This window comes from Leptopilina heterotoma, unplaced genomic scaffold (assembly GCF_015476425.1).
Source record: "Leptopilina heterotoma isolate Lh14 unplaced genomic scaffold, ASM1547642v1 Lhet_397, whole genome shotgun sequence".
NCBI classification, from domain to species: domain Eukaryota; kingdom Metazoa; phylum Arthropoda; class Insecta; order Hymenoptera; family Figitidae; genus Leptopilina; species Leptopilina heterotoma.
This window is the reverse complement of record NW_025111062.1, coordinates 840,924-857,370: the sequence shown is the minus strand read 5'-3', so window position 1 is coordinate 857,370 and position 16,447 is coordinate 840,924. Positions and strand designations below refer to the sequence as shown.

General features: G+C 30.4%; 2 protein-coding genes across 2 annotated transcripts; one reads left to right on the top strand and one right to left on the bottom strand.

Moving 5' to 3' along the window:
* Window positions 1–409: 409 nt before the first annotated feature.
* Window positions 410–11,494, top strand: LOC122506174 (homeobox protein 13). The gene is made up of 3 exons (XM_043618218.1): window positions 410–677; window positions 4,955–6,216; window positions 9,308–11,494. Exons 2-3 carry the CDS (start codon window positions 4,956–4,958, stop codon window positions 9,472–9,474), a joined length of 1,428 nt encoding a protein of 475 aa, XP_043474153.1. The 5' UTR covers window positions 410–677; window position 4,955; the 3' UTR covers window positions 9,475–11,494.
* A 291-nt stretch (window positions 11,495–11,785) lies between these two features.
* LOC122506175 lies at window positions 11,786–12,747 on the bottom strand. Its single transcript, XM_043618219.1, has 2 exons — window positions 12,467–12,747; window positions 11,786–12,133 (listed from the first exon to the last, which is right to left on the bottom strand). Exons 1-2 carry the CDS (start codon window positions 12,683–12,685, stop codon window positions 11,900–11,902), a joined length of 453 nt encoding a protein of 150 aa, XP_043474154.1. The 5' UTR covers window positions 12,686–12,747; the 3' UTR covers window positions 11,786–11,899.
* Between the last annotated feature and the right edge of the window lie 3,700 nt (window positions 12,748–16,447).

Genomic DNA, 16,447 nt, shown 5'->3' with positions numbered 1-16,447 from the left:
ATATTTGGGGTAGACATCAACATAGACATAAACTCGGCACCAATACAGAGCGATACTTTTCCTATATATCTGTTTTCAACTTTTTTTTTTTCCTCCTCTTTTTTTTTTATTCCCCGTGCACTCCCGCTGAGCCTCTTTCGAGCGGCCCTATACCAGCTCGCGATACTCTACCCCTTCACTCTTTTAGTACAACCCTTGTTCTCTCTCATTCCCACAATCTGTCTCCTTTCCTCTCTGTCCTCGCCTCGAAATGTGGCATTCAACAGGGCTATTCCGTGGTGGGGGAGGATGGGGAAATGATGCGCAGATTGGCCGGATCATCTCAAAAACCACCACCCTCCCCAACCTATCACTTTCTCCCCCGCAGCCTCATCGCTTGGGAATTTCTCTCTTGAACCAATGCGAATGAAATGAATTGCCCTCTCTGTTGCACCCTTTCTAGGACTGTATGTACAGCAAACCCTGCGAGTCGCGAGAGGGTGGAATACAACCCTGCCACACTGGCATCCACTGGCATCGCCGCAGCCACCGAGAGTGACTGGAGTTCTCCGATTATTATCTCATTTGCCGGCACGGGCTACACGCGCCCTTACGCCGTAGGCTCAAATCTCGTTTCTACTTTTTTTTGTGTTAAGTTACTGCGAAATAGCGAATATCTGACATCCATCACACTCAAGGTAAGTCAAGTATATTAAATATTTTCTTTCATTTTTGCAATCAAAATGTTTTTACTCCCGAAGCTAGTGACACTGTCGCCACTTGCTCCGGAGTGATAAATCCAGAAGTAAACAGTGAGATCCTAACGTAAGAATTCGTGACAGTGTATTTTAATTAACTATTTACAGTGAATTCTTAAAATAGTTTCCTGTGGAATCGATGGGAGTGAAATTTCACTCTCTAATGAGTAAAAATTCTGATTGTAAATTCTGATTGTAAGTCTACCAACAAAAAGAGATTATATCGAAAATATGGATGAAGTAATTTTATATGCTAGCTGTTGGTTCAAAGAGGAAATTTTCTCTTCATTAATCGTAGTCTTCACTCCTGGAGTGGAATTCTACTCCAGGATGAGTAAAAGTTGTTCACGGTATGGTTATTAATCTTTAATCTATTCTAGAAACATGAAAATTTTCAAACCGTTTACTTTGTGATGAACTAAATAAATAGAAGTTGGGTGGAAGTATACACCATTGGAGTGAATTTTACACTTCCCTGGAGTACTTTTCCACTAGTGGAGTTAGAGTAGAATTCAATTCTTAAGTGTGTAAATATCACTCCTAACGAGACGAGAACCCTGTAGTCAAAAGTCAATCCATAGATTGACCACTCCACCGGGTGTGAATTTTCACCTTTTGCTATCGCGAGAAATGCTACTCGTTCCAGTATAACCCTGTTTGTCATTATTTCCAAAAACTTTATTTAAAAAATAATTCAATAATACAGTCCAAACTGTATATAGCTCCTTTTTTTATAGCTCCTTTTTATCATAGACTGCGTTTGCGTATTAAAACTTTACCGCAGTTTTCAAAATACAAAAAAAAATAAACTAAAATAATTCACTACTTGAAAGAATTTTTTTTTCACAATATCAGGTTTGTCTCAACGAATATTCCGCGACCCAAAGACTCTCACGTTTTTTTTTTTTTTTTTCATGCAAAGAGGTCGTTTTTATGAAAGAACTCCAGAGTCATAAAAACGTTTCTCCGGCCAGTAAAAAGCGCAGTAACTTCCGACAAAAACTGTAAATGTGAAAGACGCTCGCTTTTCCAGCACTGTTGACACACCTATCATTTTACAAAAAAAAAAAAAGTAAATAAAAAAAAAAGGAGGAGAAAAAATATATTCACCAACGCGCGCAATATTCCCAGTTTACAGACTATATAATAAATTTCAATCAAGTTGAAATTTTCATTTTTTATACACATGAAAAATTGGTACATTTAAAAAAAATAAAATTTATAAATAAAATATATAAATGTTTTTCAAATTTCGAACAAATATATACCTAAATTTAGGTTTATAATTTTAATTGAATTTTAATTGCGAAGAATTTAATGCAGACGGGGAAAATGGTGAGTGCAACTTTTCTCGTTGCTTTTATTAATATATCTATGGGGGGGTGGGGGGATTTTATTTGCTTCACTATCGCGAGAGAATGCAAATGTCCGTGCGGCGACAGAAATTGAAACAATCCGCCAATTAGAATCGTCGGCATGACAGGATTATGCAAATTTTCATGCGAATAGGCGGACAGACTGGCAGCTGGCGCTCGCTTAATTCAATCCCCGAGTTGTCTTATGAATCGTAAACCGCACTGTTGAAACTGAAACTGCACCGTCACTGTGCTACCTGTCGTTTACACATATACATCAACATCACTAGTCATCAGTTTGCTTTTCATTGATTTATAAAGAATAATATACCACCGGCGATTCGGGTTTCTAGATTCATCTTTGCATGTACATCAAACAAAATTTTTTAGGTAAACCTAGACCTATACCCGATTTCCAGGGTAGTAGACCTAAAAGTAGGGGTTTTTAAGGGAAGAAATAACTTAGATCTTCGGGCTCTTTGGGGTATTTGAACAGTTCGTTAAAATTCTTTTCATTAAAAATGGTAAAATTGATGACGTTAGTTTTCTGCTGCGATGAAATGTCCGACGCGGAAAGAAATTATTAATAAATGATGATAATAGCTCAGAAATTCGACTAATAGAAAGCTTTTAACTGGTCTCCTAGTTTGTGAAATGGTCGTCACTTTTTCTCCATGTTCCGTTTGGAGCATTGATTGACCATTTGGTCCGTTGATCTTCTGATGCTGTCTAATCGGAGAAGTGTCTACTTGTATGTTTGTAACAGTCTAATAGTCCATTTGCACTTAAGTGCGGTTAATGAAATGAATTAGGAACAAATTTTTGTATTTATGATGACAATAAATCAGAAATTAGGAAGCTTTTAATTATTCTCTTTTTTTTTTTTTTGTAAAATTGTGGTCAGTTTTATGTATTTTGTCCCTTAGACTAAAAGTTTGAACTGAAAGGAGCTTATAGGTTCATCGCTAATAATTCATTAAGACAACAGGAGGATTGAACCACAATCTATCAGTTTGCATTTAAAGTAGTGATTTTCAAAAATACAAAAAAGAAATAAATTTCCATTAGAGTAAAATCATTAAAATTCCCCAGAATGTTAATTAATGATGGACACAATTAATTATGGAACTGGGTGAAAATGATAAAATTTACAGCAGAGAGGACAATTTAGAGTAGAATTAAATTTGAAAATTTTTGACTTGAGTGGAATCAATATTAATAAAGTGACAATCTGATTATTTGAAGTGAGAAGAAGATCGATATTACGTCTCTCTCTCTCTCTCTCTTATTAACAAGGGTAGAACATGCTCATATTTATCGCCAGGAGTAAAACTGACAGCAGTCCATTTCCGGTGCGTCCTGCCTGTCTGGCTGAACATAATATCTGACGAAACAACGTGGACATCGTTTGTTTGGGAAACAATGGACCGAAACAATGCCCATTCCTCTTCTTGTGTATGTTGACACCGATACAGTATTTGCCACATTCAACATACATCCCTCTTTTCAATGGTTATATCTATGTATAGTTGTTCGCCTTCTCCAAGAAATCCTCTTGTGAAACCACTGAGGCGCTTCGTATTCGTCACGTAGAAAAATTCCAAATTTTAACTCCTGTCAGGGCTTTTTTTTTATTCTTTTCAAAAAGAGAGATCTTTTTTTTTATAACAAGGGGCAAAATTATTTCATTTCATTTAATATGCGCCAAATACCAAAAAAAGAGATATTTTTGAATATTAAAAATTGGAAATATCTTTTGGTTAATTAAAGATTTTTATATGCATGGATTTTTTAAATTTTAATGAAAAATTGATTTCAACGAGCAATCTAAATGTACATGTATATCTATATCAATGGTTGCAATTCGCCTGCCTTTCAGATGTAAATTAATCCTATTGATGTTGAATCACTGGCATTGGGGAGAGAGGATTACTTTGTAAAACGATTACAGCAATGTAACCAGAAATATTTATATCGAAACATATCCAATTTCACATTTCAGGGTTAAACACGAATAGCAATTTTTTTCCCGCATCAATAGATTTTTAATTAGAGAAAATTATTTTTATCCTCTCGTATAAGATTATTTTCATCAGCAAAAAATGTACCCTATTGGGGTAACAAAAAAAATCCGCTATACCTTCTGAATTTTCTCCAAATTGTTCCACTTTTGCATTTTTTGGAATATTCGACTTCAAAAAAAGTCAAAAGTCGATACTCAAGTTTTGTAATTAATGTAATAACTTTGTAATTACGTCTGTCGTGCGAAAAATTTGGCACAGAACACGTTGAAGATCTATAGGCTTCAACCGGATTTTAGAGGGAGTCTTCTCAATTAATTTCCTAAAACAATAGAGTCCTTAATTCAGTCCAAGTTCTTCGTCTTGTAAACCGTCTTCACCAGAATGTCTCCTGGAATATTATATCATTTACTGAACAGGAATTTTTAATTCATCGTCTTTCATTACTTCCACCCTTCTTGCAATTAAAAAAAGCACTTTAATTATCTTGAACACTATTAGGCATTTTGCGACGCGACGTCAGAGGCTAGGGACAACAAACGAAACTTTCTTTTGCAAGAGAACCATGTTTTTTCTCTCTTATAACACCCGGAATACAATAAAAATAGCTTTCTTTCTTTTTAGAATGAGTTCCACAAAGCTAAAAACCACTCCCTTGAAAATCTTTAGATATGTGTTTTTGGACTTCTTTCTATCGTTCATGAATGGTATTGAAACATTATTCAAAATTCAACATTATGTCACCAGTTCTAGAAACAAATGTCTAATTAGTGTTATTAAAACTAGAATTCCAATATGATGCAAAGAACCCAAATTTTGATTTAATGCAATTTTGTTACAGTATGACAACGACGACAGGCGATCCGTCGACACTAAAAACTCCAGCGTCGCTTTCCGGCGGCGATTTGGTTAACCGACTTCTAGCAGCGACACCACCTTATCTCTACAATGTTCCATTGACGCCCAACAGTTTTTTCTTCAGTGAAATGCTACGATCTTTCGTTCAAGCCAAAGCCGATACATCACCAATTGAACCGATTCCGAGTACTCCCAGACGAAGAAAAAGATCATGGAAGGATACACGAGATCGTCCACTGGAATTAACTACCAAAGAACGACATCATCACCATCATCATCATCAAGGTCCATTGAGTCATCAGCAACAGGGAGAAAAGTATTTCCACTCTACCCAACATTATGAGCAGCAACAACAACAACAACAACATCATCATCATCCACAACAACAACAGCAGCAGCAGCAACCGCAAATTCTAGATTCAATTCATTTGGAAAATCAAAATAAATCCCTCGAAGCGTACGATATCGAAAGTAAAAATCTCAATTTAGAACAAAAATCACAGGACTTTAGCATTGAAATTTTAAAGTCAGTCGATGAAAATCGTTCTAAATTCAAGCCATCGAAGAATTACTTTGCCGATCGTATTCCCAATTTACAGGAAAATATTCAGTCAATATTTTTGAATGAAACACAAAAAGTAAAACCCGAGGATTCGGAGAGGAATTGCACTTTCAGTGAGAAGGACAATTTAGAGGAACGTTGCCAAAAGACAAGTAGCGAATTATCATTTCTCGCTGAGCAAAAAAGTAAACTTGATTTTAATGCGAGAAACTTTTTGCCCACATTGCCGGGGCGAGGCGACGAACTGCAGCAATCAACAGCCAAAGGTTTCAGTCTGCCCACAGGCAATGTTCCAAATCCTGAATTCTTGCCCAATCCACTATGGTATCCGCCTTATCCAATGCCACAATCATATCCCGGTATTGATCCGCTGCATTTTTTTATTGATCTCCGCGTGTCGGGACACATATGGGACAGAAAGTTGAATGAGAGGCACTTGCCGTTCAAGAGCAAGCACAGCTCGGCTTTTAGTGTGCCCCAAGCCAAGGAGTACAATCGACCATTGAATTTGACGAGAGACGAGGCTTCATCAACGTCGAGATCATGTGAGGCGAATCATCAAGGGACGCATTATATTTTGAAACATATCACTAAAACCTACAAAGATATAAAGGAGGCTGAAAAGGATTCCAGGACCGAGATCACTGAGGTGACAATCGAAGAGGATTCTCCGAATTCTGAAGGTTGTATTTCATAATTTTTTTTATAGTTATATTCCGTCCAAGTTAGAAATATAGAGTCGTAGAATTTACCAAAAATATTTATAAGTAAAATTTTTTACTTATGTTTATGTAACATCAAATGGATAATTTAATTAAATTTGTTCCATAATTTGAAACCTCTGACTTAAGACTATAGTCTACAACAATTTTAGCAAATTTTTTATCTACTTGACATGGTTTCCTTCATCAATAAATTAACAGACACAAAATCTTTCCCTAAGAATAATATTCTTCTTATACAAAAATAGGTCTCGGATTTTAGTCAGTTTTTGTTTTCAAGAATCCGGGGTCTTGAGAAAAATAATAATAATCTTCAACTGTCAAATTTAAATAAAAATTGACATAAAGTTGTCTCTCTTCAGACAACGAAATTGCTTGCTTCCTTTTTTCAAAATTAATAACAAGAATTTCTCCCTTTACCCTATTTGCATATCTACTCTTTTCATATAACGATTTTCATTCGAAAAAGTCAAAACTTGAGCTAGTAATGACAAATGAATAGTAAACTCAGGGTTGCCACGCTTTTTCTCATTTTTAAATTCCCTGACTTTTCTAGATTTTCCAGTTTAAAAAATGAAATTTTTCCAGGTTTTTAAAACTACATTTGTTGCCAACAAACATTTAATTTCCTTTTTTCCTGACAAAATTAAATTCCAGACAAAATTCTTACTTCTTGACTCTAAAGAATATTCTCAATCAGTTTCAAAATTATTACTCAGAAATATGTTCTACTGCTTTTTTTTGAAGAAATATTTAATTATTATTTTTCCGTAGGAATTAAAATTTTTCAAAACATTCAAATTGAAACCTTTTTGAAATTAAACAATTTTCAAAAAATTGTCATAAAACATGTTTTATAATAATAATTAAAGATGACCGACTGATAAAATCATTATTTTATATTTTATAAGAAAATTCTTACTGTAACTTCATCAAAATTATTCTCATTTCAATTCAATTATTGTTTTCCGGAATTTTTAACTAAAATTCTTCTTTAAATTAATTATTTTTAATAATTTTAATCCTTTTCTTTACAATTCAATTTTACGAAATTTCATCGATTATTCGGAAATTCTTCAATTAAATATGTATTAGAAAATAAAAATTTGAATTAATTTCAAAAAAGTTCCAAGAAACTTTAAAAAAATTAAATCTACACAATTTTCAGTTAAAAGTATGAAAAATTCAAAGTTTCAAAGATTATAATTTGAAACCTTTTCAAAATTCAATTATTTCTAAAAATTCACGCTATAATACTTTCTCTCTAAATTTGAATTAGTAAAAATGTTTACTATTTTCGAATTAGTGACTGACTTTTTGCTTTTGAATTTATCAACAAATTTTTAAATAATTAAAATTCTTTTGACGAATTTTAATAAAAATTTTTCAGAATAATTTCCATTTTCGAGAAATTAGATTAAAAATTGCATTAAAAATAATTGAATCTCTGTAAAAAAAAATTTGATTGAATTGAGAAAAGTTTTTGAAAATAATTGAAATTTTGCCAAGAATTTTATTAAATTTTTTGAAAATAATTAAATTTTGAAGAATAATTTTATTATTTATTTATAAAGATAATTGAAATTTTGACGAGACTTTTTTTTAAACTTTTGACCATAATTGAATTTCTGTGAAAAATTTTATAACTTTTTGAAAATAATTGAATTCTTGAGACGAATTTGAATGATATATTGCTTTTTAAATAATTGAATTCTTTAATAAAATTTTACTGAAATACGTATAGATATTAAAAATAATTGAAATTAATTTAATTCTAGGAAGAATTTTATTAAAATTATTTTGAAAAGAATTGAATTGTTAAAAAGAATTTCATTAAAATTTTTGAAAGTAATTGAATTTTGAAGAATAATTTTATTATTTATGAAGATAATTGAAATTTTGACGAGAATTTTTTTTTAAACTTTTGACCATAATTGAATTTTTGTGAAGAATTGAAAAAGATGAAAAAAATGAAAAAAATGAAAATAATTGAATTCTTTTATGAAATTTTATTGAAATACGTAGATATTAAAAATAATTGAATTTTGATAAATTATTGAAATTAATTTAATTCTACGAGGAATTGTATTAAAATTATTTTGAAAAAAAAATTGAATTGTTAAAAAGAATTTTATTAAAATTTTTGAAAATAATACATAAATTATAGGAAGGCTTTTTAAAATAATTGAATTTTTTTTTTTGATGAATTATAATAAAATTTTTAAGAATAATTACATTTTTCAAGAAATTCCATTAAAATTGTATTCAAAATAATTGAAATTCTGCGATGATTTTTATTATTTATGAAAGTAATTGAAAATAATTGAATTGCTGGTAAAAAATATTATTCTTCATGAAAATAATTGAATTATTGCGAAGAAATTTATAAAAAAAAATGTGTAAATAATGGAATTGCTGTGAAATTTTTATTATTTAATTAATTAATTGAAAATTGAAATTTTCTAAAATTTCAAATTAAAACCTTTTGAAGTTTTTCTATTTATGAAAATTGTAAACGCAACTCTATTAAAATTGAATTAATTTTGAAATATTTAAGTAAAATTAGATTTCAAGAATAAGCACATTAACTTTAGAAAACAATAATTTTCCAGGATTCCAATAAAAATTCCCTGACTTTTCCAGGTTTTTTCAAGTTTTATAAAATTCCTTCGCATTTCCAGGTTTTCCAGGTTTCCAGGTTGCGTGGCAACCCTGAAACTTACGTTGCAAGATAATCTTCTGATGTTACACAAACATTACCTAACGAAAATAATCCTTGTTTTGACAATTTTAATAAAATAAATTAACCCTCCGTCCGACACTTGTTCCGATGTCCAATAGATACTATAAATTTCTGATTCATAAAATATTCTAGGGAAAGACTTTTTAGATTGATTGTTCTTTTCGTAAATCGTTAGCACAAGTTTCTAGTGAATCTACAAACAGTTTTAAATAAAGTAGGCATCTGGCCAGACCCGCATGTGTCGGACAGAGGTTTAAAGAAACAAAAAAAAGTAATTTCAAAAACATTTTTCTTGACAATGGTTTCCAGAATTGGAATCATCAAAAAAAGAAGAAACTAGTAATTCGACTTCAAATCAGGACGAGGAAAAAAAAGATCTCCGTGCCCTCATTGGTCTCGAACTTGTCGTCGATTACGTGAAAGAGCCAAAAGGTGAATCCAGTAGTTCCGAATGTTCTCCACAAATAACTGAGTAATTTCTTGTCGAAAATATAATGTGGAGCGCAAAAAAGAAAAAAATGAGTCGAAGCAATGGGAGTATTAAAAAAAAAAACTCTGTGACGGTATCAAAAATCGTGAAAAGCGTTTGTAATCTGTATATATAGATATATAGGTACCCTAGAATCAATATCTTCCGTAAAATTACATACGTGTTGCACTATCAAAGCGTCGCATCGCGTCGGCATCTTTTGTCTCTGTGCATTTTTTCCCCGCATTTGAAAAAGTCTCTTTTTCATCTCGGTTCGATGCAACTGTAACGCTACCTTTGATCCAAGTTTTTTTTTACAAGTGGAATTTTTTTCTATACTCCAAAAAAAAAGTGAAATATTTTACTTGCAAATCCAAAAAAGAATCCTTTTACATATAGTGAGGGAAATTTAATGAACGACGAACTCTTTTTTTCATTCCAGATTATGAAATAATTATATTTAGTAATGACATTATTTAATTTTATATATTCATTCCCTTTTATTTCTTCTCCTCTTGGCAAAAAACCATGTTAATTCCGAGAACGTTCTAAAAAACATTTTAAGGACATGAATGTTTAAATAATGTTCTAGAACATTATTTGACGGGCATTTGGCGTTCCAAAAACATTTGAAGAATGTTTTTGGCGAATATGATTTTTTGCTCAAATGATTAGGATGAAATGAAAAATTTGTTTGTTAAAATTGATTTTCTTATATCTCTCTCTCTAATTATTTAAACTTATGCGGTTCAACAGGAAGTGTTTTAATATTTTTAGGGCCTCTCTTATTACAAAAATTCTACATGTATAGTAAATCTATATATTTATTTGTAATATGTATATCAGTGTAAATATAATTTGAGATATCTATTATAATTGTATGATGTAAATTATAATTATGAGATATATATTATAATTATATAGTGTACATTGTATTAAACCCCCAAAGCAATGTTGTCAATATTGCTACAGGTGTATATGGGGGTATTCACAATTATATAATTAAAATATATATAATTTTGTATGTATATTCAAAATTTTATTTGGTCGGATTGTAAATTATTTACATGTATAATAAAGTCACCTACTGTTCAATTGTATAGAATAATAACGTTTAGAGTCCTTTTTTCTTGTAGCAATTATTTCAACATTGTCAACACTGAGGTATTGATATATTCCCCCCTTATAGAAGGTTCCTTTCAATTCGGGCCCATTCTCCCCTCCCCTTTGTTTTTCGTCTCATTTAAATAGAACTCACATTTCTTTTAAATTAATTGAAACTATCGGTTTTTGGAATTTAAAGAAAATTAAGTAGTTTTTAAATACATACGTCAAAAAATGTCAGAGAATTTAGAGTAAGAAAAAAAGTAAAAGGCTCTGAACGGCGGCAGATTTTCAGAAATAAATCAAAGCATATACGTGAGTCAATGTTGTAGAAAGACGATTAATATGTTGAAACGATGGTATACAGAGTGAGAGTCACGAATCGATTTGCGAACTACTGAAAAGAGATATGTTTAACGAGGGCCATTGTCTATGATTGTCGTAGGGTTGGTAAGCCGCAAGGCCGGATACAGCGGACCTTATACTGACCCCTTTTTAAATGGGGTAACTATTAACTGTAACTCCTCCCTAAAACGAATATTGCAATTCCGGTTGTCTATAAATCGACTTGACTCAATAGAAGTTTTCAATAAAATCGGTTACGAACAGCACGAAGAAAATTAATTGAGAAAAGAGTCGTAGGAATTAAAAGGTACAATAAAATGTTGGAATCATTGGTGTATGGCAGACTCTTTCATAAATTGAGAGGTACACTAGTGACGCAAATGTCAAAAAAGTTGGTGTGCAATCTAAAATCCAAGTGTAAATGTCATGTTTCGTGCCCTTCTGTAAAATTTACACTCACTTCACCCTCGTCTTTAATTTTTTACTCCAAGTTCCGTTTCTTATTTTGCAATTAACCCCCATTTGTATGATGCTATTTCTATCTTTAATATCTTTAATATCTTCATAAGACGTTTTGTTATAAAAAATTTTACGTAAAAATAAAATTTGCTTATACAGTATCTAAACCTACAGTATAGCAAGATTGACAGCATTGCTGCAAGTTTAGATGCTGTGGGTTTGAGAAAAAATTACAATACCGACGGGGAGTTTAGTGATGGAAAGTTATATTTTTTACTCTTGAGGAAAAATTACAACGTACGATACTTTATTATTTCTAATTTTTGTTGGTATAAAGAAAGTTATGCTTATTAACGAAACAATGGGACAATATAGTGAAGGAAGAAGCAGGGAAAATAAAAGAAGGTTAGTGTCTTGAAATATTATATATATCAATATTGGAAGGGGCGATGGGAAATAAAACGAAGCTATTAGGATAGACTGTTTTTGAGTTGATGAATGTATATATATACATATATATTATATTAGACGCCGTCGTTGTTGGCAGTAACACGAAGCTCCAGAAGCACTTCTCCCTTATGGCCATTGTTGAGTTTGACGAGCTTCCGATTCCTTTCAGGAACGAGGAACATTTCACCCCATCCCGACGATTTTCTTGTTGGTGGTACTTCGGATATTCTATAGTAAGCACTGGGCCTTTCAATGTCCTTATTGTAGTCAACAAACTGCCTTAATTCAGGAATGCCGTAAGCGTAAACCTATTTTATTTTACAATCAACTTTAGTAACGTGTTTATATATTTTCAGTGGCGGTTATGGAATTTAATTTCATTTTGATATCGTGAATTCATATTTTCTACTTAATTTCTTTCAATCAACTTCTTCTAAAGATTTTGAAAATTCTAAAGTTTTGCGCCTAAAGATTGAGTTGCGTTCCCGGCACCATAAATGAATATGAATTTTTTAAAATTAATTATTAAAGTGAAAAATGATAGCAAAAGAGGGGAAAAGTTGAGGGTCAATCTGCCATCGTGCAGCGTCCTTAACGGATAGTATAGAATTATTTATAGTTTATATGTAATAAATCTCTACCTTTTTAACAACTGGTCGTGAATTTTCCAAACCATCAGCAAAATCCCCAGCCGAAAAACTCAAATCCAAATCGCGTGACGATTGTTCAACATTTTCCCCGTAGGGATTGATGGGTTCATTTACAGGAATACTATTCGAATTGTCGACATAATAGACTCTGCCAATAGCGGAGCTAATCACGAGGACAAGAACGAAAATGTAAACGAATCGATGTTGCATGTTGTATGTTTTACACTGAAACTAAATTCACATCAGAGTCAGAAAAAAAAACACTTGCTCGATGTTTAGGTAATAGCATATTCACTTAAATTCTCATTCAAAATCCCCTGGTAAGAAGATTATCCAAACACATATTTTTAGCATGTTCGTGGTTATTAAATTGGAAAATGACGCAAGTTTCATTCGCAAAAAGAAGATTACGCGCAGATGTTAATTTAAATTTTAAATCACTTTTTATTTAAATTTATATTGTTTCAGTAATGTCATATGGATTTGTAAATTGCAAAATGAATTTAAATTTGAATAACAAATTTTATTAATTCGACCGATGGGTTTATTGCTATTTGAGCGATTTATTTTGTTGGGAATGCAAAAAGCAAAAGTTGATGTGTAAAATACTTTTTGTTTTTGAAAAAAGGTATGACTTTATATTAATCACTCAGGTCAGGCGCTTGACGATCCAGATCCAGGTTGAATAATATCGGTGGAAGAAATTCTGGGCTACCAGTGAAAAACGGGCCTCTGAAGACACTCCAAATCGTGGACCTTTTTGGTGACCTCTACGATTTTAATCTAAAATTCTCTCTTTCTTGATAATTAAGAGGCTAGATGTCGCAATCTCCTGAAGATATTCCACCTCCTACTTTCATCTTCAGAAGCGAACAGAAGAATGCAATCTAATTAAATTCTCCAAGGGGGTTGTCTTTCACTTATGTAAAAGAATCTCGGGGAAATATTAAAAACGCGGCGTTTTTTCCGGAGGATCATTTGCACTGGTTGTATGCGAGAGGGTGCAGTGCGGCAAGTTCTGAATTATGCATGAAATTTGTTCCCGGGAATCAAATCGCTCTACTCCTCGTCACCGACGGCGCACGAGAACAAGAGAGTGAGCATAAATCTAAATAATTTTAGCTCTTCGAATTTTTATTATTCCTCTATATATGTGACTAAAGGCAAACTGTCATGAATATGCATAAATATCCATCGCTTTCTCTATATACACATGCACCAAACCTTTGTAAAATTCTCCAATTTTCTAGATCCCAAGGGTACTTCCATCCACTGACCTATAATACACGCAAAAAATTTAACGCTCATTAAAAAACTTCCTCTTTTGTCCATCTCGACTTAATTTACAATAATTGAGGTAGGTATATCCTCTTTTCTTGTTCAAAAGAAACTTTCATGAAATCAAATACTCTTCATCTTTCCAAAAAAAAAAAAAATAATTACAACAAAAATTTGAGAGACCCTCTTCTCATGATGGCAAATTTTTCTAAATGATTTAAAACGGGGGAAATAAATCAAGAAGGAATTTTGATACTATATACCCTTGTGAAAAGGGAAATAAGGAAAATAAGGAAAATGTTTTAGTGCGGGGAAAATTAATCATCTTGTGAAAAATTCAATATCTAAATTTCACCAGGGACATGTCCATTATTCATTGAGAAAATTTCTTATAAATCTTTGGGAATTAACGAGCAACAAAGATGACATCATATCGCGCTCTCTCATTTCTTTTCGTTCCACCCTTTCTTGAGAGTGAGGATCGTTTGCCAAGACTGTGAAATATAGCTCACAAACTTTTCTCGCAAAACTTTTCACGTATAGCAGTCATTCCCCTTTTTTTTCATTTGCAAAATATTGTCTTGCGAATGGAAAAGAAAACCAACTGTTACATACGTCTGATAAAAGAAAAAAAGGGGGACTATTGAACTATACTTAATTTTATGACTATCAAATTAATTTTCTGACTGTTGAGATGAAACGAATTACACTGATTTTTTAAAGGCTTTTGACAAAGTTGATCACTATACTTTTGTGAATCTTTGGTTTCATCTTGGTCCTCTTTTTTTTGGTTTACCTAAATAAAAATTTTTCAAAAATCTAAGTTCTTTAAATTTTCTATAATTAATAAATTGAAATTGAAATTTTCTAAAATTTCAAATTAAAACCATTTAAATTCATTTATTTATGAAAATTGTAAACACAACTCTTTTAAAATTCAACTAAATATAAACTTTTCGATGGTTTAATCAATTCTCCTTCACTGCTAACAATGATTCATTTATCTATTCTAGAAAGACTAATAAAATATTCAATCTTCTGAAATCGAACACAACACTCGTTAATTAATGATTTCAGTAGATGGTCAACGGAATTTCAAATTTTGTAGATTATTAACTTCGCCATTTTTTAATTAAAATAAAAAATGAAAATCAGTTATTTTGCTAATTGAATGCCACGCAACCTGGAAAACCTGGAAATGTCAGGGAATTTTATAAATCTTGGAAAAATCTGAAAAAGTCAGGGAATTTTTATCGTAATCCTGGAAAATTATTGTTTTCTAAAGTTATTGTGCTTATTCTTGAAAACTAATTTTACTTAAATATTTCAAAATTAATTCAATTTTAAAAGAGTAGCGTTTACAATTTTCATAAATAGAAAAACTTCAAAAGGTTTTAATTTGAAATTTTAGAAAATTTCAATTTTCAATTAATTAATTAAATACTAAAAATTTGCCAAGAATTCTATTATTTACAATTTTTTTTATAAATTTCTTCGCAATAATTCAATTATTTTCATGAAGAATAATATTTTTTACCAAAAATTCAATTATTTTCAATTATTTTCATAAATAATAAAAATCATCGCAGAATTTCAATGATTTTTAATACAATTTTAATGGAATTTCTTGAAAAATGTAATTATTCTTAAAAATTTTATTATAATTCATCAAAAAAAAAATTCAATTATTTTAAAAAGCCTTCCTATAATTTATGTATTATTTTCAAAAATTTTAATGAAATTCTTTTTAACAATTCAATTTTTTTTCAAAATAATTTTAATAAAATTCCTCGTGGAATTAAATTAATTTCAATAATTTATCAAAATTCAATTATTTTTAATATCTACGTATGTCAATAAAATTTCATAAAAGAATTCAATTATTTAAAAAGCAATACATAATTAAAATTCGTCTCAAGAATTCAATTATTTTCAAAAAGTAATAAAATTTTTCACAGAAATTCAATTATGGTCAAAAGTTTAAAAAAAATTCTCGTCAAAATTTCAATTATCTTTATAAATAAATAATAAAATTATTCTTCAAAATTCAGTAATTATTTTGAAAAAATTTAATAAAATTCTTGGCAAAATTTCAATTATTTTCAAAAACTTTTCTCAATTCAATCAAATTTTTTTTTTTTACAGAGATTCAATTATTTTTAATGCAATTTTTAATCTAATTTCTCGAAAATGGAAATTATTCTTAAAAATTTTAATAAAATTCGTCAAAAGAATTTTAATTATTTAAAAATTTGTTGATAAATTCAAAAGCAAAAAGTCAGTCACTAATTCGAAAATAGTAAACATTTTTACTAATTCAAATTTAAAGAGAAAGTATTATAGCGTGAATTTTTAGAAATAATTGAATTTTGAAAAGGTTTCAAATTATAATCTTTGAAACTTTGAATTTTTCATACTTTTAACTGAAAATTGTGTAGATTTAATTTTTTTTAAAGTTTCTTGGAACTTTTTTGAAATTAATTCAAATTTTTATTTTCCAACATATATTTAGTTAAAGAATTTCCGAATAATCGATGAAATTTCGTAAAATTGAATTGTAAAGAAAAGGATTAAAATTATTAAAAATAATTAATTTAAAGAATAATTTTAGTTAAAAATTGTAGAAAATTATTGAATTGAAATCAGAATAATTTTGACAAAGTTACAGTAACAATATTCTTATAAAATATAAAA

Coding starts and splice junctions, on each gene's coding strand:
- LOC122506174 (XM_043618218.1), top strand. CDS start 4,956: ATGACAACGACGACAGGCGATCCGTCGACACTAAAAACTCCAGCGTCG. Junction 6,217..9,307: donor GGATTCTCCGAATTCTGAAG/GTTGTATTTCAT, acceptor AATGGTTTCCAG/AATTGGAATCATCAAAAAAA.
- LOC122506175 (XM_043618219.1), bottom strand. CDS start 12,685: ATGCAACATCGATTCGTTTACATTTTCGTTCTTGTCCTCGTGATTAGC. Junction 12,134..12,466: donor CACGACCAGTTGTTAAAAAG/GTAGAGATTTAT, acceptor AAAATAAAATAG/GTTTACGCTTACGGCATTCC.